Raw genomic sequence first — 22,080 nt, 5'->3', positions numbered from 1 at the left:
AATATCTTTCATTTGACGTTCAGTTGCGTGGTCATTTCGAAGGGACGAGAATTAGAGAAATCCATTTGTGATTAAATAAAAAACGTAATCAAAATTTGAACTTTAATCAGCAACACCGATATTTTCACAAAAGCTTTACACCAATTCCTAAGAGGAGTTATATAAAAATAAAATATTGAAAAACTGGAACGTAAAAACGGAAAAATTTACAAAAACAGAACCTGCCTTTGATTACACCTTACTTCACAAAAACCTTCAGAACAAACAAAACACGTATGGAGCTGCCAAAAATTAAAATAAACTTCTACAAACTATACATTACTTGCATATAAAAATAGAGCAACACGATTTTAATATAAAAATATATTTTAATAAGCTTCAGAAAAATAGTGACCATAAGCTGCCATTTTAACTATTAGCGAAATATTACGAATCGTAGTTTCTACGATATTATTAAACAATAATATTGATACTCTATGAATGGAAGGATTTTTTGGCAATTAGATATGATCTAAGATATGTAAGACTAATGTGTAAATTAAATTTATAAGTCGTTTTTGTTTCAATAGGTGAACACTATCGTTACGCCAGAAAAGCGATACCGTTTGACCAATCACAATCTAATATTCGTCTTTTGTTTTACGTTCGAAATTTAAATTTTACCAAAGGAAGGCGGCGCTTAAATTATTGTTATAAATAAATTCAAGTTTAGTTAAGTTTAAATATTTTACAGACGTAATTTAATAGTTTATAGTAATCGAATCGATAATGTAGACGTAATAAAAACCTATGATAGTGGCCTAAAGGGATCGATCGAAAATCTATTGGCACGTACTAATAATGTATAATTCTGTCATAAAACTCAAGACCTGCTTGTTATAAGAAACATAAGCCGCATTAGAGCTGTTTTATCTATTATTAAAGTATAGCACACATCTACTCGGAAAGGGGTCGTCACATATACCCTCGAGCAGTTAAATATTGTTTGTATGGAACTCACTACTGCTAATTGGAATCGTAACGTAGTCGCCTCGCCTCAGAACATGTTTAAGGCTAAGGCCTAAGGCTCTTCATACCCGAACTCACATCTCTTCATCCACCCTTGCCTCTGTCCCCTCCCGCGACATTAACCGTACAGCTACTGATACGCTGTGGTTACGCGAAGCCTGGTTGACTGCGAGGCGATGACGATCCCTTTCCGAGTTGATGTGTGCTTTGACCTTTACTAGTGTTGCCATGGTTACCATTTTGTATGAACTAACTTCGTAACCATGACAACAGACTTTTGTTTTCAAATATGGCCGTCGATCTTTAGAAACTATTCATTACTAAGGATATAATAGTTTAAAAAAAGAAGCATTCAGTGAAACTGCATACACCTTTAATAATTATTATTAATACACTGATTATATGATAGTAGCAGTTGCAGAAACGAACGTATATTACTCAGTGTTAGGTTAGTTAGAGAACATAAGCCGCCATCTTGAATTTAATTTAAAAAACGAAACTGTCTAGCTTGATTGTGATTGGTCAACAGTATGTCAAACGACACAGTATTACCGTTATAAGAAAATTGGAGCTCAACTTATTTACTTTGAAAGTAGGTTTAACTAACCATCAATTATATAATTTAAAAATCACCATTTAAATAAAAATCAATACAAATATTTATCAAGTTGGCACGTAATTGGCCGGTTTGCATCAATTACTTAATTACAAAAATACTGCTACTTAAGGTAAGACTCAGAGTCGAGGGTTAGCGCTAAGTATGACTTTGCCAAATACATGGATTTCGACATACGAAAGTTTAAGTGAACTCTCGACTTTGATTTTGACCTTTTAAGCCTAAGTCTATGGTAAGCTTAATCTACTTCTAGAAGGTAACAATGGAATGTATATGGCCTTTTGATTACTAAGGCGGTATTCGAAAAAAAAAACTTTTTTATTAGAGAACTTCTAAGTATTTGTTTAAATATTCTAAATTTGGCATTTTTAACAGCGTTCAAGTATCTATCTATCTATCGAAACTACCTTCAAGAACATTCTATGAATTAAATCTCAAGATATTGTGTATTTTAGAATACGGGCCAAATGTCTATAAATTTTTATTATTTAAATTGTAATTATGTCTGATATTAAACTTTTCAATGTTTTAAACACAACTTAAATCTTCTATAGTCACTATTTGTGCGTTACTTAAAACTAAAAATCACTGACATGGGTACTTTGAGCGAGAAAAATAAAACCCGACCTAGACGGTTTAGGTATGTCACTGCCTTAGATCATAGCGCATAAACCAACAAATATGCGCTAAAATATTTAATTTTAATCTACTGTTGAAATATTTGTTATCTATTAAAATATTAAAAATACATTTTTTTAACGTATACACTCGTTATCACGCAACGTATTAGCGAGTGTGTACGCTACGTTGATTTTTCTAAAGCGCATTTAAAATTATCATTTAGAAGCAAATTTGAATAAAGAATTCGACATAGTGCGACAGAGATAGTTGGCATCTCTTTCTAATTACCGATTCATCGAGCGTATAATACTAAAGCTTTAAGCAAAATTTACATATTAAAACAAAGCTTTAAGAACTAAAGCACTTAATACGAAACTGTTGACTGCGAAGCGATGAGCGGAGTTTCCTTTCTTCTCTTCCTTCTGAAATATTAAAAATTAATTATCAGAATTCAGTACAATATTTTAAAATCTGGCACTCAGGCGTGTAAATATTTTTTATAATAGAAAACTAGGTGATCATATTTTGTGTCTGCCATATGTCGTCGACTTTTTAGTTCTAAGGAATGTTTCGTTCATAGTATGATCTATTTATTTATTAAGGAAACAAAACATTGAATAGTTAAGAAATAAAATAAATCCATAACATAAAGTAACATTGGACATCGACAAAAAGTTTTACTGATAAAAAAATATAATACACAGCAAAATTTATAAATTAGGAGAACGTAAAATATTCACCCGCTCTCTTCTTTGCCGATTTTTCTCTTGTATCCGTATACTACTACAAAAATTTTAATTGTAATTATAAAAGAACCTCGGCTAGTTGGATAAGATTAAGAGAGAAGATTTTCTATGGACGATTGTCCGAAAAGAAGATTTTATCGCTAACAATGGATCTCAACTACGACTTACTAGTATATTGCCAGATTATATATGTAAATCCATATTTGCATATTACCCTGAATTTTGACTATGAGATTAAGGTATCTTGTCTAGTCTTGTTTTAAACTTTCACCTATAACCAGTCTGCCTAATACAATACATGACCGACTAGAACTTCTCAGTACAAAATATAGAATTTCCAAAACACACACAACAATGAAATGATTAGAGCAAATTGAATGAAAATGTACCCCAAAATTATGATTAGCATAATATATTTAGATCCCCGCATGTTAGATTAGGGATGAACAAAAAGTAAAGAGCAATATTGGATATTATTATTTACTACAAGCATAAGATGTTCACGAACATTATACAATGTTCTGAAACTAAAAAATTAACTGAAAATCAATGTTGGTATCGGCAATTTAAAACTGCTTAATTTTAGCCAAGTTTTCCATCATTTAAATATTTTTTCTGTAAGAAGGGACAACGCGTATGAGGAACCTAATTTTAAGTGATCGACACTTACATTGTCAGAAGGCTCGCAAGTGTGTTGACAGCCTTTTATAACGCAGGCTTTTTTTTTTGAAGGACCCTAAGTTGAACTGGTTCGTGGTGCGCGGCAAAAATATGATATCGAAAGTTCTAATTATTTATATGCTGTAATTTGCAATGTTGTATATATAAAGCCACCATCAAGCAACGAAAACACAGTTTTTCCACCTGATACCTCAAATACAAACAAACAAACTAAAAACTATGAGACATCTTAAAGACGTCCCACAACCCTTGAAAACTTTATCCTGCACTGGCGGAATTCTGGCATTGAGTGTTCATGGGCGGTATAATAATAATAATTTATTTATTACAAGAATATGGTACAAAATGTTAAGGTGGTACAATCGTAAGTCGTTTGCATATTAGTTCACACACAGTGGCGCGCAAATTTATCTTCATTTACATTTGACATTATTAGTCAGAGTCAATTCTTACATTATCTGTATCGTATATATCATACTTTATTAAATTTGTATCAATTGCAATGTCTCACGCAAATAATCATTTATTGAGTACATTTTTTCCAAAAGTAATGGACTAAGTGGCTTTTTAAAGACTTTAGTCGGAAGATCTTTTAATTCTTTCGGTAATTTATTGTAAACTTTAATTGCCATACAAAAGGTGTTCTAAATTTATTTTTGGCACAGCTCGCCATGTCTACTTCTTACTTCGACTTAAAAATATGTATATTTCTGTGCACCAATAAGGATATTTCTAAAATATAAACACATGTAAGAGATAAAATTTTGAGTTTCATCGGTTCATATGGTGTGCTTCCCGCCAGTTTGCATTAAAAAAAAAACTCCGCAGATTACAACTAGACTTCCGTATCTAAGCTTCTGTCGAAACGAAAACGCCCAACAACACAGTAAAATACCAAAAAAAAACCAAAACCCATAACTTACTGCTCCATGTCTCTTTTTAGCCGCGTCTCTGCCCTATTTAAAAACAGTTAGTTTAATAAAAATAATTATAGTTACTATTATAGGCACGTAAGTCTAGCGCTGGCCGATACTAGAGCGCTAGAGTTTAGTGCCGCAACTTGTAGTAATTTATAATAGATTTTAGTTGATATAAGAATTTATAAAATAGCTGAGTCTTACAATGACATGTGTGAGATTCAGAAACGAAAAATTTTTGACATTTCAGTCACGCTAAGTTCTTCCTGAATCTTTGTTTAAGTTGGTAATAAAAGTTGTGATACCTTTGATACGTATGAAAGGTATACTTACAATGAAGTCCTTGCAGGGCGTAGCTTTGAGAGAAAACTTGAAGAGGGAGTCAATGATGTTAGCCGATGTTGGTGATGGACAGCCTCCAAGAGCCTTAACGACACACTTTTGGAGCTCGGTTAATTGTTGGCATTCCTTTTGCTGAAAAATATATTGTTTTAATGTACTTTCTGTGTTATTTACGACAGTACTTGTGGTTAGCCAGACATGTCGAGCTTAATCATAAGAGATCTCTCTACTATGACAAAACCTATAGCCTACCGAATATTATGAAAGCGTATATATTTTTCCGTTTACTATGTTCTATTTAGGTTAAATAATCGTTGATTCAATAATTTATCTGATTAGGCTAATGTAAGCCAAATCATTCATTAAGATAACATAAAAATGCTATTATCTTTTATCAGTATTAACAAATACTAACGTGATTTAAATGCTAAAATAAAGATTTTCATTTATTTAAGTTTGTGTATAAAATATTCGTAAATAGAATCGTTTACCTTCCTAACAATCCTAATGTGGAACGATAAACAACTACAGAGGGTAATCTACAAGAAGTAATAAGTACAAAATGTTAAGCAAATATAAGGCTTAATTGATTCAAATTTAATATATGTAGTAGCTTATTACGAGGCAGAAGAAAAATGATAAAAAACATTTTTAAATAAATTTAAAGACTGAGCTCATCTGATATCAATATGTAAGGAATTCCACAGCATTTGTGTAAACCACTAAATGTTATATATGCATGCACTTTAAATCTTTCTAGCCTATAACTTCAAATTATAATATTTTATTGTGATTAAGTTTGAAATCTTGAAGTCCAATTACATCTGTACACAGCATTTTAGTGGCGTCTTCAGTGGTGCTTTACCAAATATTAACCATTACATACAGTAGGTATACAATATACATATATTAAAATGAATAACAAAAATAAAAATATCATATAATTCCAAACGACATACTCAAAAATTTGATAATTTTGATTGTTCAAATGAATATTGGCTTGCTGGATTAAATAATTACCCCAAAAGTAATAGCAGGTATGCTGTCAGCTGTGAAGTTCCCTTCTCCTACATTGACTGAGCCGATGGTACTGTTAAAGCAGGCTTGCAACTCTTCCTGCTTCTGTTGTATGCACTCGGGTCCATTTTCAGCTATGAACACTGAAAATATATTAATACAGTTGCTATTATGTCGGTATGGGACGACACAACATTGTATACACACACAAATATCGTTTAGGCAAAAAAATATTTAAACAGCAACAAATCACTGATGGATTATTAATAAACTTCTATGAAAACCAAACAGATGATACCCATTTATATAGTGCAAAATCCAAAATATGTCGGGTGCCAAAACAAAAAAAGTTTACAAACATTTTTCCAAACACACTTTTATTAAAATATTAATGGATATAACATATGCACAATGCCTCCTGCTGATAGAGGACAAATCTTTGTTTTTAATTTATTTTATTATTCCTTGTTACTTAAGATGTCATATAAAACATGGTGTAATGGTTGCAGCTGCTTACGAACGTTGTGTAAAAGAAAAATATTGGCGATTATAAAGAGAGGCGGAGAGTTTATTGCCAGTTCTTCCCTTGCGTTCTACGCCCTTGATTTGAGAACTGGCAGTAAATGTAAAATTAGAAGCATTTAAATACATTACATTTCCTTTTTTGACGTTCATAAGTGTACATTATGTTACCAACATGAATAAATAAATTTGAATTTGATTTTGGGGACACCGGGACTCGTAATTGAAAAAGAGGTCATATAAAAGTCCCATTCAAAACGGGACGTCTGCTGTCGATAGTCACACATGATAAAACAAAATAAAATTCGATTTCCAATATGTAGGAATAAATTAAGCTTCTTTAAAATTTTTAATTTAATTTAAAAACGTGCCAAGAGTTTTATTCTTATTTGAAATCATCACCAGCTATATTAAAACAAATTTGTTCTCATTTTAAATATAACTAAACATTTTGGCTAAACATTCTCTAAATAAATAACTTTACAAGAGTGATATTTTCTTTAACTATGTACCGTTTTGAGTCAAACAATAAATCAATTTATGTTTGATATATTTTAACTAAAGATTTAATAGTCGATTTGCATTTGTATACTACGTTTATTTTTGATATGACGCACTTGATGTAACCAGACGATGATAAAAGAAATAAGATTCATTATTATTCATTATTCACTTACCGAGGTAATGAGTGAAGGTCAGGTCGAATAAATTCAAGGATTTTTTTTATACATTTTCATACAAACTGTTTTAAATTTTTGTCATAAAAACGTGATTTTAATTTAAATGTTTATGAGCAGCGCATGCAAACTAATTACATTTTAAGGTCATTAGAGCTAATATAAAGATCTATAGACAAAACCAACTTATTTGTCAATAAACATTTCTTGAGCATCGTTGGCCTAGTGGCTTCAGCGTGCGACTCTCATCCCAGAGGTCGTAGGTTTGATCCCCGGCTGTGCACATAGACTTTCTTTTTATGTGCGCATTTAACAATCGTTGCAACGGTTAAAGGAAACATCCTGATCAAACCGGCTTGCCTTATACCCAAAAAAAATTAAAAATTATCATGAAACTGAGCCTCAGAAATCTGAGGCCCAGCCCTAAAAAGATTGAAGCGCCACTGATTATTTTTTTTTCTATTTTCATAAACATTTCTTGCGCTCTCGTTGAGTATTTTCCTTAGTAACGTCAAAAATACCGCTTCTAAGTGTGTAATAAATTCCAGAAAACCGTATAAGAACCTTGTCTTCGAGGGCTCACAAACCCTTAAAACGCCAATTTAAAAGCCCACAATAAAACAACAAATCAAGACTTGTCTCACAAAGTTATTTTAGTTTGGAAATACATAATATTAGTGTTTTATCAATTACAAGAAAACCTAATTGTAATGACAAAATCATGTGCGTGTTCCGTGACCAAAGATCAATCGTTAATCATAGACAAACCAAATTACAGACTAAAAACACTTATTTTGTGGCCTTCATATCCAGATTTAACCAGTCAGAGGCTCTGGCTTCGAATCCCGGTGAAATAATTATTCGGATCTCTCCGATTCATTCATTTCACTCACAGCATTACTGCCCTTTTTCCCAATTTTGTTTTCTTGAGTAATGTGCGATTATTTATATTTGAAACGTTTCTTAGTTTGTATTTTATTAGTACATATAAGTAGATACATAAATACATATAGTAGTACATAATAGTTTACCCAATTATACACACGCAAAAATTTGTTTCCATTTCGCGAAATTCATAAATTCCATATAATTTTTTTTACAAAAACTTTCTAATGAAAATGCACACCCACACATTCCTTACCAGCAATAGATTTTCGCATTTCCTTTTGAACGATCTCTGCCGAACAGAATGACCAAGTTTAAATAAACAAAACACGATTGGCGCTATATCTCTTTATGTGAAAACTTTTACTAAGGCAAGTAGCAATTCAGAATTAATAAATGCTATATGAGTGACACGTCAAAAATGTATTAATATTATTATTATTTATTTAAAGTTTGGATTGTAGTAGTATTGTAATAAGTATTGGATATGACTTAAGTTACTTAGATACGAGTAATTTTGGTACGTCCGATATAAGTCTCGATTCTGAAAAGTGTCCATTTGCGAGTTGCGACTTAACTTTTCCTAGACGTAGTTTTCCAAACGTTATTTTCTTCGCAAAAAAATCTATTGGTACCTGGAACGCGTAGAACCAAGATTTGGTTAATACTGCATCAGACTATATGCATAATGGTTACTCCTAGTTTGGAGACAATACACTATGTCACAGATAAGATTTGACATTAGTGACCTCGTCGACTATGTGACAAATGTATGTCAACAGTTCAAAGTCCTTAGTAATTGTGTGTTCCTTTTCCTTTGTTGTATTTTATAAATATTCAAGGTATTTTTTTTTTATTCACGTTGATTTTGCCTTCCTCAATATGTCAAGTGAAGCAATGCGTAACGCTTACAATTTTGTTGTAACCAAACAGTTCTCGACCGCTCTACGTCATTGATTTAGGAACAGATAATAAATAAGCTTTTCCTTTTTAATATTGACGGTTTGACATGACAGTTACCACGCACACTAGTCAGTTATGGGTACATTGAACTCGTCCCTACCGCATTTGGTCCAGGTATGTAGGACAAAGGTTAAACAACCCCTCTTCATCTTCGGTTGCCTTATACGTCCTACTTGTTACCCGCTTTTCATTCCTTCGTACTACATGGCCAAACCACTTAAGTATTTCCTTTCGTATCCTTGGCACTATATCCTCTTATAACTTACTGATCATATGTAACACCATAGGTCCTTCTTAACGCTCTAATTTCCACGGCATTTATTCAACTCTCATTCCTTCTCTGTCACACCAACCAGACTAATCTTGGGTGTGACAGAGAACAGTGGTAAGTCTAACAGACGGTAGTCCATTTGTTAACAATACTTGATTGTATACATAAGAAAATACTCCTTAATAAGGATTTCTATTCAATTTATCAAAAATCATCATAGAAAACAAAAGACTGGTGTAGCCTAATTGAGAATTTAATTATATTCATGAACATAAAAAACTTACGTGCAATACGATCGCCTTCCTTGAAACAAATAAAATCAGCAAGTTGTTCGGTAATGTTGTGAACAGTCTTCATACTCTGCTGCTCTTCTTCGGCAAGGCAAGGCTTTACCGCATCTGTCATGTTGCTGAAGCAGACTCTGAATGATGGTGTTTTGTCGCAGTACCTGAAGAGAGATTTTTAATTTAGAATAAGTGTAAGAAGACAAAGCTAGACTTTTTTGTACGAGAAAAGAAGAAGAGAGCGCGAGATACGAGAAGAGCGTACCGGATTGTGGTGGCAAAAAAAAAGGCAGCTATCGCAACTCATGTACACATTCTTAGAGTATACGTTGGCGGCATGTAAGGGAGGACGCGGGTGACGTTAAGAGATACCGCCACAGCTAGACTTTTTTGTACGAGAAAAGAAGAAGAGAGCGCGAGATACGAGAAGAGCGTACCGGATTGTGGTGGCAAAAAAAAAGGCAGCTACCGCAACTCATGGACACATTCTTAGAGTATACGTTGGCGGCATGTAAGGGAGGACGCGGGTGACGTTAAGAGATACCGCCACAGCTAGACTTTTTTGTACGAGAAAAGAAGAAGAGAGCGCGAGATACGAGAAGAGCGTACCGGATTGTGGTGGCAAAAAAAAAGGCAGCTACCGCAACTCATGGACACATTCTTAGAGTATACGTTGGCGGCATGTAAGGGAGGACGCGGGTGACGTTAAGAGATACCGCCACCCATGGACAATCATTCACAATTAGTCGCGGGAAAATTCAACGTGACAAGAAGACACAGACAGCTTCATTCCTATCATATTACTTACCTTTTGAATACTTCATCTACTTGTCCCAGAGGTTTGGCTTCTTCGATCTCTTGCTGTAGCTTGCTAGGGTCAACCAGAGCGGAAATGCAACCTTGGAAGCTTTTGAATGCCGACTGAAAATATATATATATATTTTTTTTATTATAGTACAATTGAAATAATAATGAGGGCAACCCTATCGCTTTCGAGTGAGCCAAAACAACCACTGTGAGAAAAAAAAATAGATTTGAGCTCAAGACATACAAAACTATATAACACATAAAGTTACTTAGACAAAACTAATTGAACAAATGGAACCAATTATATTGTTACAGATAGTAAAAGAGCACAAAAATTACGATATATTTTAAAGAACTGAATTTTTTTTACTGGTATTATTAGTGGATGACTAGATGGATACAATCATAATCTACAACATCACATATTTTTCCATCCAAAATTAATGCAAATATATATCATTCAAATATCTATTACATATTTAAAGAACATTGGTTTTTTATTAACTTCCGATTTAATGTTAAACTCTTACTCAAAACGTCTACTCAATGTATATATGTATCAAATTATTTTTTTCATGAATGTTTAAATTTAAAAAAACATAACATATTCTAAATCGATTAGAAAAGTACCTTTAAAAAAATCAGATCAGAATCAGAATCAAATCGGTTCGATTCCCAGACTAGGCAAAGTATTTTTTAGAAAATCTTTGAATGCAGAATTACTAACTTTTAAAAGTGACAAACTCTTCTTTCAGTAATATACGCTATCTACGATATTTAAGGTACTTTCCCTTCATGCTCTATAACGTTGGGACGCCCTGTATATAAAAGTAAAAAATTACTTACTAGTATAACTGTTAGCAATTATCGCACACTTGAAGCTAAAATGAGCCCTTTAGTTTATTCCACTCATAAATTGTAATAAAACCTTCTTGTTTCCGATAACGTCTAAAACGTCTACACTTAATATTGAAGTATCACTTAGATTTAAGAACTCCTAAATAAGTCAAGTTAGTTTATGTTTGCGTTGCAAGTTGCAACCCTTATCCCTAATTTTGTTATTTTTTTTTATGGCTTATATTTGTGTCAACTGGGACAAAGTACTTCGCCAGTGTCGTGTAGATGGAGAAGGCACGAAGGAGATTGATCGGTTTTATGTTAGTTATAACTATATGAAACATTTGACAGTTGACAGCCAGCTTCAAACGAAGTGTTTTATTTAACATAATATGTATATGTTTAATGTGTGGGAGCAAAGAATAAATTATATTTTCTTCGAACATCATTAAATAATATGCACAAAGCTTTTCCAAACCTAGGTTGCTTGACACTTGTGCGATCGGTATTTCGCTTTGTAGCTATTTGGGTCAGTCGTGCAAGTACTAAATTCATTTTACCGATACAATCGGACGGAGCAAGAGAAACATTGCGATTTTAGTTTAAAAAGTTTAAAGCCTTTTCAAGGCGGAATCTATCAAACTATACTATCTCTGAATAAAATTAGAGATTAACTAGACTAATTTTTATTGAGTTATTCATTTATATATATCACAATCTTACAGCTAACATAAATTTTATGTAACAAAACAAAATAAAGATATAAGCAAACGTCTGTCACGGTTTGAACTCAAGTTGTTTTCAATCTGAGATTGTGGATTAATTATTGGGTTCGGGTGTTAAGGTTAGGCCAGTTTTCTCATGATGATTTCATTCATTCCATTGGTGCTGGAGCCAACGACGTCAAGAGAATCGCACGCGGACACAGATCACATAGCTGTATTCGGTTGTGATATGTATTTGTATTCCAAAAGCTAGTCAATGAACAGATCTTATACGTCGACGAGTATAGGCATGTGATATACAATTTGGATCTATATTTTAAAACTGTGTAAACTTTCCAAGTAGATAAAATAGTACCAAATATTTGACCTTATTAACAATTAATCTAATTGAAGAATCGCTATCATAACCTTATCGTTAACGATATCAAAACATCCGTTTAATGAATTATTGTTCATTAATTAATCGATTCTTTTCTTTCTATAAGAATGTACTAAAGAGTAAATAAAATTATTTTTCGCAAAATGATTAAATTATAATCGAGTTAAATTTAATTTTTTCTAAAATAAATAGTTTTATTATCTTTCACTTTGTTGCAGAAACCTTATACATATGTGATAATAATGTACAAATAGGTGTAGACTAAGTTACCAGTAGTAAATATTAATTTATTTTTAAAATATTTATAAAAGTGGCTAAATCTACGAAATGAATGTAATATTACATATCTTTCTAGGAGATATTTATTTGTAATTGCTCTACCAGAGAGACTAGAGGAAAATCTATTGCTTGACGCATTTTAAATAACCTCATATGTTCAAGGTTAAAATAAGTGTATTTGATTTTAAATATCCATTTATAGCCATTTCAATTTACGATGCAAAATTTTCCCGTTTCCAGAAACCGTGCGAAAATTTAAGCATAACTAAACATTTTGGGTACCTATATTTTTTTATTCGTCACTTTTAAGCCTAAGTTTTTCTAAATAAATAACTTAAAAAAATATATTATTGACTATTAATGTTTGAACATAATTAAACCAATACCCCGTTTTGACTCAAAGAATAAATGGTCACTTTACTCATGACCATCCTACAGCGGCCTGGACAGTCTCGTTGAATCACTGATTGATTCTAGTAATAAGTCCAATCCTAAACCTATGTTTTTGTTTCGAGTCTGTTGTGTCTACCTGCATTTTTGTTATTGTATTTGTTTTTGAATTTTTGTATAGGTACCTTCTGTGCGCTCTAGTAGTAATAATTATTTAGTCTCTTGTAATGTTTTTTTTCTCAGTAAGCGAATTTTTTTTTATTCCTATGAGAAATAAAGTTATTCTAACCGTATTGATTATTGCTGCAGGTTCTGTAGACACCCTGTTACACAATAAACACGCAACTTACTTACAAGTGTTTATCTTTTTTCATACAAATGAAGACGCACCGTGATGCGAATTTTGACATTACTCCATGCCGGAAGTCTTTGTACACGACAATGAATTTTTCCGTTTCGTTTGTAATTTTCCGCAAAATCACACCATTAATTATACTAACAAGGTCTCTTAACATGTTTCCTCGTTCGAACCACTGATTTTTAGAGCTCTTCGACTTAAAGGCAGATGGCCAAGAGAATCAATGAAGGGCACAAAAAACCGGTAAAGTGACCGTTAAAGTTCCTTCCCCTTTCGAATTAACACATGGTCGCATGTCAGGGCTATTGGGTGTCGTTTAATGATGTTAAAAAAACTGACAAAATCAGAGTTTTTTAAGTTGTCTGCTAAATTAATTTGATAGCCCTATCGACAATATTTTATGAACGTGTTCTTCAGAAATACCCATAGTTTAACTAAACTGATTTTTGATCGAGAATACGAGGTCTTGGTTTCGACAAGACGGAGCGACTTGATCAAATGACTATGGCGGTTGTGAGACAGATGTTTCCCGCAAGACTGATTTCCAAAAGAGGTGATATCCCATGGCGCCTCCTGACTTTTTTTGTGGGGATACCTTAAACATAAAGTCTACATGAACAATCCGATGAACATCAGTCAGCTAAAGCACATATCCGTGGAGAAATGGCAGCTATCACCCCAGATTTATTGACAAGAGTTTTCACAAATCTGCGTTCGCGTTTCGAGGACTAAAATTATATCGTCATTTAGATGCTATAATTTTTTTTTAAATAAACTACATTTAATTACCTAATCATCCTATATTTTATTTCAACTATACATTTTGTATTTAACCTATACTTAATAAATGCAAGTTCTATTGCTCCACCCGATATATAAATACGAATGAATCTAAGCAGTACACTTTAACAACCGTAACCATCAGTCCCGTATCCCTTAGATACTTTCTCTGATAATTTTTATTATTATTATTTAGTTACAGTTTCTATTGCGCGTACGCAAATAATGAAAAAAATACGACACAGATTATTTGAATGCAATTGTGTATACAACAATTGAAAATACTTAAATAGATTTTGCGGTTTTAATTTCATTTCTCTTAGGGTTTCGCATTCTAGATAATTCGTTTTTACAGTGGAGACTCCCTAACACGGCCATCTCCCTTCAGGAGCATAGCAAATGTATTTCTACGCCGGATAATAAAAAAAACACAATACATATATAGGATTTTCAAAAATGTTCCTAAATTTCCTAATACAAATAAACAAAAGAGTTTTTACGTTTAGTGAAATTTCTATTATTTCGAGTGCTTTGTCTTGAAACATTGATTCGATCCTTTATAGCGCAATTATTTATATAAGTGTGTAAAACTGCGCGAAATCACTTCATAATATACTTAACAACCAAAAGACGAATAAATTTTAGGTAAATAAAGCGATCAAATAGCAATATGAACCGCAAGTCTTCAAGGTCAATATTAAAGTACTAGGAGACTAGAAGGTACAAGAGGTGAATAACATTGTATTACAAATCCGCAACGCACTCGTTTTTTGGCGGTGTCGCATTACCGACATAAACTAACCTATGTTTATGTCTTTTGCCAAATATGTTATTTATGATATAGTACGTAATAGTTGTCGGCAAAACCGATGTGAATATTATGTATATCAATATCAATTATAAATTAAAAATTGTGTATTCTTTCACAATATAAGGGAGTGGTTTTCGGTGAAAAATCTCGCGAAATAATTTTATTTGAAACGGTATTCTCAACTTAACTATGCGATATGGTTATAACTCTGTATATTACTCGCTTAAATACAAATTAACTTAATACATTTTTCGTTTTTATTCTGCCTTCTGAACGTAAATACAAACAAATATTTCGCCAGGAATCGAATGCAGTTTAGAGTTAGATGCCGTATATAAGCATTAAGCGTACACAAAACTGGTAAGATAGTTATAAAAAGATAATAATAGTACATAGTAGTAGCAATTTGGTCCAAGCAGGATGTTTACAACTTAATAGGTCTTGTAAACACTTAGTCCGTAGGTACAAGCTATAACATTGAACTGTGACTGTCTAAAGTCCAATTAGCATTGATTACTTACATTATACCTTTTAAAAATGCAGGTAAATTCAAACTTTTAGTATTTTACCACCAGCGTTAACTAGTAGGTTACCTAAAAGATTGTGATTAAAAAATATGTAAGTGGTATAAATGTGGTATTGGTAGTAATTTGTCATATGAAGTAATTTTACCTGTAAATATTCATTGATTTATCAAAATATCTATCATACAAAATCATTTAAACGTCAGTCACGTGACACGAAACGATCACAGATTAGTGCAAAACGACGAAGAGTTATTTATTTATCTTTAGAGACAGACACAACAAACGTGAAAAAAAAATATTCAAGTTATAATTATAGAAGTGTTCTCAACTTGTTTCACAGATAAGATTTATTTTAAATAAAAAAAATTTCCCCAACCTATGACTATGATATGTATAGTATGTACAGAAAAGAAAAAATAATTATTAAAGAGGCGCTTGAATGCAAAGGAGGTTGCAAAGGAGTGCAAAGGAATTGAATTCGTCTTTGCACATTTGAAAGTGTAGTGAAAAACTAAACGTAACATAGGAATTATTACGAACATCGACAAGATAGTTCGTAGCACAAATAAGTCAACTATATAATAATATGTCTGACTGACAATTAACGCACCAAAAACAGGTCGTTTATTTACGTGCGTCACGTTACCTCATAGGGACTATGTGACGCCATTACACGGAGAAGTTTTGGTGGGTTATGAATATTTTATGTCAAATTTACAATGCTTAACAGAATTAGAAATATATATCGGTTCCATAGACACTAATGAATAACTTGTCAAAACGCCCATTGACAATCGTTCTCTTTGAAAGAAAAAACTACGAGTCGTAACAGTTAATGTTGCTGTTAAAGGCGATAAAACTATTCCCAGCAATAAATCAGCCGCCACTCGAGATTTTGATGGTTATCAAAGAGCTCTTTCATCACTGTTTTGAGTTGAATAATTAATGGATTTGTTTTTAAACTATTTCAAGAACTGGAACAAATATTCATTGTTTAAACAACTACAATGTATTTTTATACATAATGTACACAGTAAAGTATTTTGTTTTATAATGTCTGTAAAAAACCACAGGCTTAGTCTACATGCCATAACTTATATTATGTAGAACGAACGAACAACGAACTGTCATTTTCATACTTTCTACAAAAGTTAGTGTAGTTTATATATATATAATTATATATATATATATATATATATATATGCGTATACGCCGTACGTAGAGAGGGGGGGGGGGGAATAAATTGTGTAAATTTGCTTATGTAATACTAGGAACGCTACCACCTAGCTATCAATCATATTCATCATAATCAAGATATGAAAATATTCAATATACATGCCAAGTCAAAATTCTTTAACCAACCAACAAATAACCAAATAAAAGACTAAAGACACACAGTATAACACATAGCGTAACCCTAGAATTATTGAGGATATCTTGTCTATGACAAGATATTCTAGCAATTCAGTATGAGATTATATGCGACTCACATTCTTTACAAATCTTAACCAAATTTCATCGTACGAAAATTCTTTTACGCATATGTGCCAAACGTGAGATTGCTCTTGCTGGGGTTAAGGGCTCCCTTTGCCCTATCCAGTAACACCTGACAGATGCCTCCTACCATGAAATTGTCTCAAAATTCAGGAATAAATTCGCGACATCATAAAGTATTACGTTATACATATCAGATTCAACTGTTAATAAATAAATTTACTAGAAATCGTAAACTTAACCGCACGACTGCGATTCGTGACTCCAGCAAACCTTTTATAATATAGTAAATTTGATAAGCCCATATCACCATGTGTATTATTTACCTGCAATGAACTGCCGGTGTAATTTTTCAATAACCGTCACTCACCGCTCATCAGGCCTTCCCCTGCATTGACTAATACCATTGTTCACGAATCATCGTTACGAATATTTACGAGCGTACCCTTTTTTTATCACATGTATATACATTTTCGTATGTAAGTTAAAAACACGTCAAATTAAAAGATCCTGCCAGTCAGTTAAAAATAGTTAGTTTACACTAATGAACAATTTTTATAATAAGTCGTTTTAATTTGGTTGAATTACTTTTGATAACGTTTCGTTCATTTATAAGAAAATAAATCGAAAATAATAACGTAAAAGAATCCAGCCAGTTCTAATTTTAAAAATTAATATTAAAGTTTTTTTTTATTTTAAATATACAATAAAACCATAATGTGTTCCATTAAAAAATCTCTGTGGTTCGTATAAATGTAACCATAGCAGTCTAGTTTAGGAACGCGAAAAATGTATATAAAAATAAGTAGTTATTAAATTTAATAATTTAAACTGACTGGGTAGTTTTTAAGTCATCTCGAAAAAAGTCTTTGACTTCAAGAAATTTTTTCTGCTATTTTTTATTATCAAAGTTTTTAAACACAGCAACTGCAACATACTGCACATTCTGCTGTGTTTAATAACTCTGCAAATATCAAAGCGCCTAAAAGTTTAATTAAATATTATGTATTTATTTATTTATTTATTTATTTATTTATTTATTGGGAAACCAAACAGAGACATCCTTAATAAAAACACAGTCAAAAATAAAACAAATACAAACACACTGGATGAATCTACAACAGGTTACACTTATATATGATACAAAAAATAATACATGACAACAACACACATAAAAGTAATATTAAGTTAAGACATTAAGAGTTGCTTTATTTTATTCTTAAACAAAGCAGTAGTGGAGTGCGAAAAAGGGTCAATGTTTTTGATTGAATCTAAGGAAGAACACATCCTGTGAAGAGGCTCGCGGAACCCAATGTTGGTTCTGGGAGTCTGAAAATTAAAAGTTCTATGTAAGCGTAGAGACCTGGCAGGAACATTAAATGGTATGAGTTCAAGAAGATCTGAACAACTTATTTCATTTACGCATATTTTTCTCACTGTGACACAATCTATTAGATTACGCCTAGTACTCAGAGAAGGTAATTTATATCTTTTTAAAAGTTCCTTGTAATTAGCCCTACCACTATTCATCCGATAATTTAAAATGCGTAAAAATTTCTTTTGTACAGCCTCCAGTTGTGCGACATATATAGCGTAATGCGGATTCCAGATTGGACAGGCGTACTCCAACTGGGATTGCACGAGCGTCCTATAAAGGTGGATGTATGTGGTTTTGTCTTTGAAGGGTCTGGTGACTCGTGTTATGAAACCTAACATGCGGTAGGCTTTATTAATAATTAAGCCTATGTGCTTATCTAGGGTTAATTTGGAGTCAAAAAGGACACCAAGATCCCTTACAGACCGCACACGTTCGAGGGCATGGTATCCAAGGGTGAAGTTGGCGGTGATTGTGTTATGTGTTTTTCTTGTAAACACGATATGCTGACACTTACTATATTTCAAGAATAATTTGTTTATCTGGCAGTAGTCATCAAGCCTATCGAGATCCTCCTGGATAAGTTTCACGTCAGAAAGTGTAACTACCTTTCTGTATAACTTTAAATCGTCTGCGTAGAGCAAGTAATTGCAGTGTAAGAAACATTTGGATATGTCATTAATATATAAGGAAAAGAGCAACGGCCCAAGAATGGAGCCCTGGGGGACGCCGGATGTCACTACTATTTGAGAAGAAGTAAACCCATTTATAACCACCGATTGAACACGATTATGTAGGTATGCTGTAAACCATCTTAAAAGATTGCCCTTAATACCATTAAAAGACAGCTTTTGTAAAAGCATCATATGGTCAACTTTATCAAATGCCTTCTGAAAGTCTGTGTAGATTGTGTCTATCTGGTGGTTATTATCTAAACCGTTAAAAATATAATTAGTGAAAACAAGGAGGTTTGAGAGAGTAGATTTACCAGCTGCAAATCCGTGCTGTTGGTCTATAATAACATGCCTTAGACTGGAATAAATGCGTTGGTGAACTAATCTTTCCAGAACTTTAGGGATTGCAGAGAGTATTGAAATCGGTCGGTAATTTTCGACATCGCTCCTTTCACCACCCTTAAAGATAGGCGTTATGTAAGATAATTTCCAGCAGTCAGGGAATGTGCCACTGGACATACACTTATTGAAAATAATCTGTAAGGGGGCACATAATGACCGATATGTACGCTTAAGAAAAACTGGTCTAATTTGATCTGGACCAGGACCTTTATTTGGATCAAGCAAAAATAATTCTTTGCTGATTTCATCTTTGTCGAAAAATAAATTATTCAGAAGGATCTGAGAGTTACTGGAAAGGCTCTCATCAACGGTGTACATAGTGCCTCCACCTAAGTCAGTTTGAGATTCAAATACTGACTGAAAATAGTTTGAAAATAGCTCAACTATTTGTTTAGGGTCGTCAGATGAAATACTGCCATATTTTATTAGTTTAGGGTATCCTAAGTTAGTCTGTTTTAGTGTAGACGTGTACTTCCAAAAATATTTGATATTTGTTTTTAACGATAATTCAATTCCTTGTATGTAACGATTATAGCAGAGTTTCATAAGACCCTGTAGATAATATAACACTGTATATTATATTAATTTGTATATAATGACACATGAAGTCAAAGTTCATTAACAAACTAAGCAGGCAAAAAACCAAGAAATAATTTAAATACCGGTTTGAAGTCACATTATTTTTAAACAACATTTTAATGTAGTAATTAAACATACAACAGTTTGATCTTTGCCTTCATATAAATGGAAAAATATTTGTAATTCTAACTTCCAATTGTCATCTTGTTTATTAAATCTGTTAGCTTGAAAGTAACTATTACCATAGTAGTGTTTTCCTTTATTATGTTTTTATTACCACTTTAGTAAAATGTTATTGATATTATACAGAGAATAGACTGCCGACAAATAACAACAAAATTATGTAATCTTACCAAACCACATTAATCATCATAAACTAAAAAGTTAGAATTAGATAAGTAGTCAACATTATAGGAACTTTCTGATGATGTACCTACATTCAGTGAGGCATTATTATGATCTAAGTATATAAGCTCATAACCCTCAGTGGGTTAAGTGGCACACATTTCAACCTGACCCAAAATTGTTGTCAAGTAAACTTTATTATTAATACAAAAGACTCACCTCAGCATTTTTATAAGCTTGTGGTCCACCATTCTTTTCACATTTCTCTTTGAACAGCTCTGTAGACTTGTTTTGGATGGCTTCAATTTGTTTTTGATCAACTTTACCTTGCAATTCCGGTGGCAAGGCATTAATGGCATCACCAATAGAGGTTTCGGTTGACTGACATGATGCCAAACCTAACACATGTAAATCAAAATCTATAAAATTCTTATTTAGATGATAATTTCTATATATTTAAAGAATTTCCCATTGCAATTTTTTTCGTTATTTTAATATTTTATATTATTATGTTGTTAAAATATTGAAGATGTTTTAAAATAATTTATGATCAATATAATTCAAGATATTTAATTGCAAGTATATTTTATTAATATCACATCTACTTTTTTACAAGTGTATTATTTCCTTTTGCCACTGTTTAGTTATGTAAATCAAACATTAGTAGTTAAAGGAAACAATAATATAAATCAATATAAATTGAGATATTTTGATAATCACATGGATCGCAATCGTTGATTATCCCCTATCAAGTAAGAAGTGGGTAGTTTGTATTAAAATATATTTAATAATTAATAACTTAAATAATTTCAAATATTAAAGAAATATTTAAAACGGACTCACCAAGTAAAACAAGAATTAAAAAATAGTTGAAAAACATTATTAAGTATTAGTTTGTTCAGTTATGATATAACCCTCGTACAAAATTCAAAACAAACTAAACCGGTTTCGATTCAAGCACTGTACTAATACCAAGGTATTAAATTGAGACGACAAAGGACGTTGCTGTCGAAAAAAATAACCTTACTAAATATATATAATAATTAATAACACTACAGGGAACCGGTCAACAGACAATGGCACTAACGAGTAACGATCGATCGAAATCCCGAATTCAACTGATTTTACAATTGAAATTTGAAATGCTAAAGTATTTGGTATGTGTCTCTGTCAAATAGCGACTGTCAATATGGCTGACAACGCTGCTGTCAAGTGAAACTTGACAGAAAACATTGAGAATAGTCAAAGTGAAAAAACCTTTGGCATTTTCTTCTTTAAATAAAATATTATATTGGACTAGGAAAACAACAGAAGGATCTAAAATCAACATAGCTATTTCCCAGTTAACAACTCAACAGCAGCATTTTTTTTTCTACTGAACGTACCATAGATATTATACTTTTTAACAACCCGTTTCGACGTTAAAAAGAAAGAAAATTGCTTCCACCTTTTATAAATTTATAGAATAATAGATAAATATAATATATAATAAATAATAGAATAAATTCTAGTTCTAATAGTTTGGAGTGGTACGGATCATAAAGTGATGACAAATAAGTTGGAAGGCCGCCTAAGTCGGAGATTAATTCTACATAGGTAATTTTTTCATAAATCACAAAACTGAATAAGTCAATAAATAAAATAATAAACAGAGTGGAATAGATCAATATAAAAAAGAGCGAAGAGCTTCAGGAACTAGGAACGAGGGCAACACAATCACAGTTCTGTTTGCCTCCTACACATAACATACAGTTTTATTAATGTATTA

The 22,080-nt window shown here is 32.2% G+C and overlaps 1 protein-coding gene across 2 annotated transcripts; it reads right to left on the bottom strand.

The window, feature by feature from the left end:
- Positions 1-88: 88 nt before the first annotated feature.
- On the bottom strand, positions 89-21,442 carry LOC110999584 (27 kDa glycoprotein-like). Of its 2 annotated transcripts, XM_045632317.1 has the most exons (8): positions 21,156-21,442; positions 20,532-20,710; positions 10,359-10,471; positions 9,551-9,714; positions 5,952-6,091; positions 4,923-5,063; positions 4,596-4,628; positions 89-2,667 (listed from the first exon to the last, which is right to left on the bottom strand). In XM_045632317.1, exons 1-8 carry the CDS (start codon positions 21,190-21,192, stop codon positions 2,581-2,583), a joined length of 894 nt encoding a protein of 297 aa, XP_045488273.1. In that variant the 5' UTR covers positions 21,193-21,442; the 3' UTR covers positions 89-2,580. The 2 variants fall into 2 exon arrangements, with proteins under 2 accessions (XP_045488273.1, XP_045488274.1); XM_045632318.1 differs by lacking the exon at positions 4,596-4,628.
- Between the last annotated feature and the right edge of the window lie 638 nt (positions 21,443-22,080).

This window comes from Pieris rapae, chromosome 19 (assembly GCF_905147795.1).
Source record: "Pieris rapae chromosome 19, ilPieRapa1.1, whole genome shotgun sequence".
Lineage (NCBI taxonomy): Eukaryota > Metazoa > Arthropoda > Insecta > Lepidoptera > Pieridae > Pieris > Pieris rapae.
This window is presented reverse-complemented; position numbering and strand designations above follow the sequence as displayed.

What these genes read in the sequence shown, in the direction of transcription:
- LOC110999584 (XM_045632317.1), bottom strand. Translation starts at nt 21,192, where the DNA reads ATGTTTTTCAACTATTTTTTAATTCTTGTTTTACTTG. An exon ending in AAGCTTATAAAAATGCTGAG is followed by an intron (nt 10,472 to 20,531) that starts GTGAGTCTTTTG and finishes ATATATTTTCAG; the next exon opens with TCGGCATTCAAAAGCTTCCA. An exon ending in TACCTGCTATTACTTTTGGG is followed by an intron (nt 5,064 to 5,951) that starts GTAATTATTTAA and finishes TATATTTTTCAG; the next exon opens with CAAAAGGAATGCCAACAATT.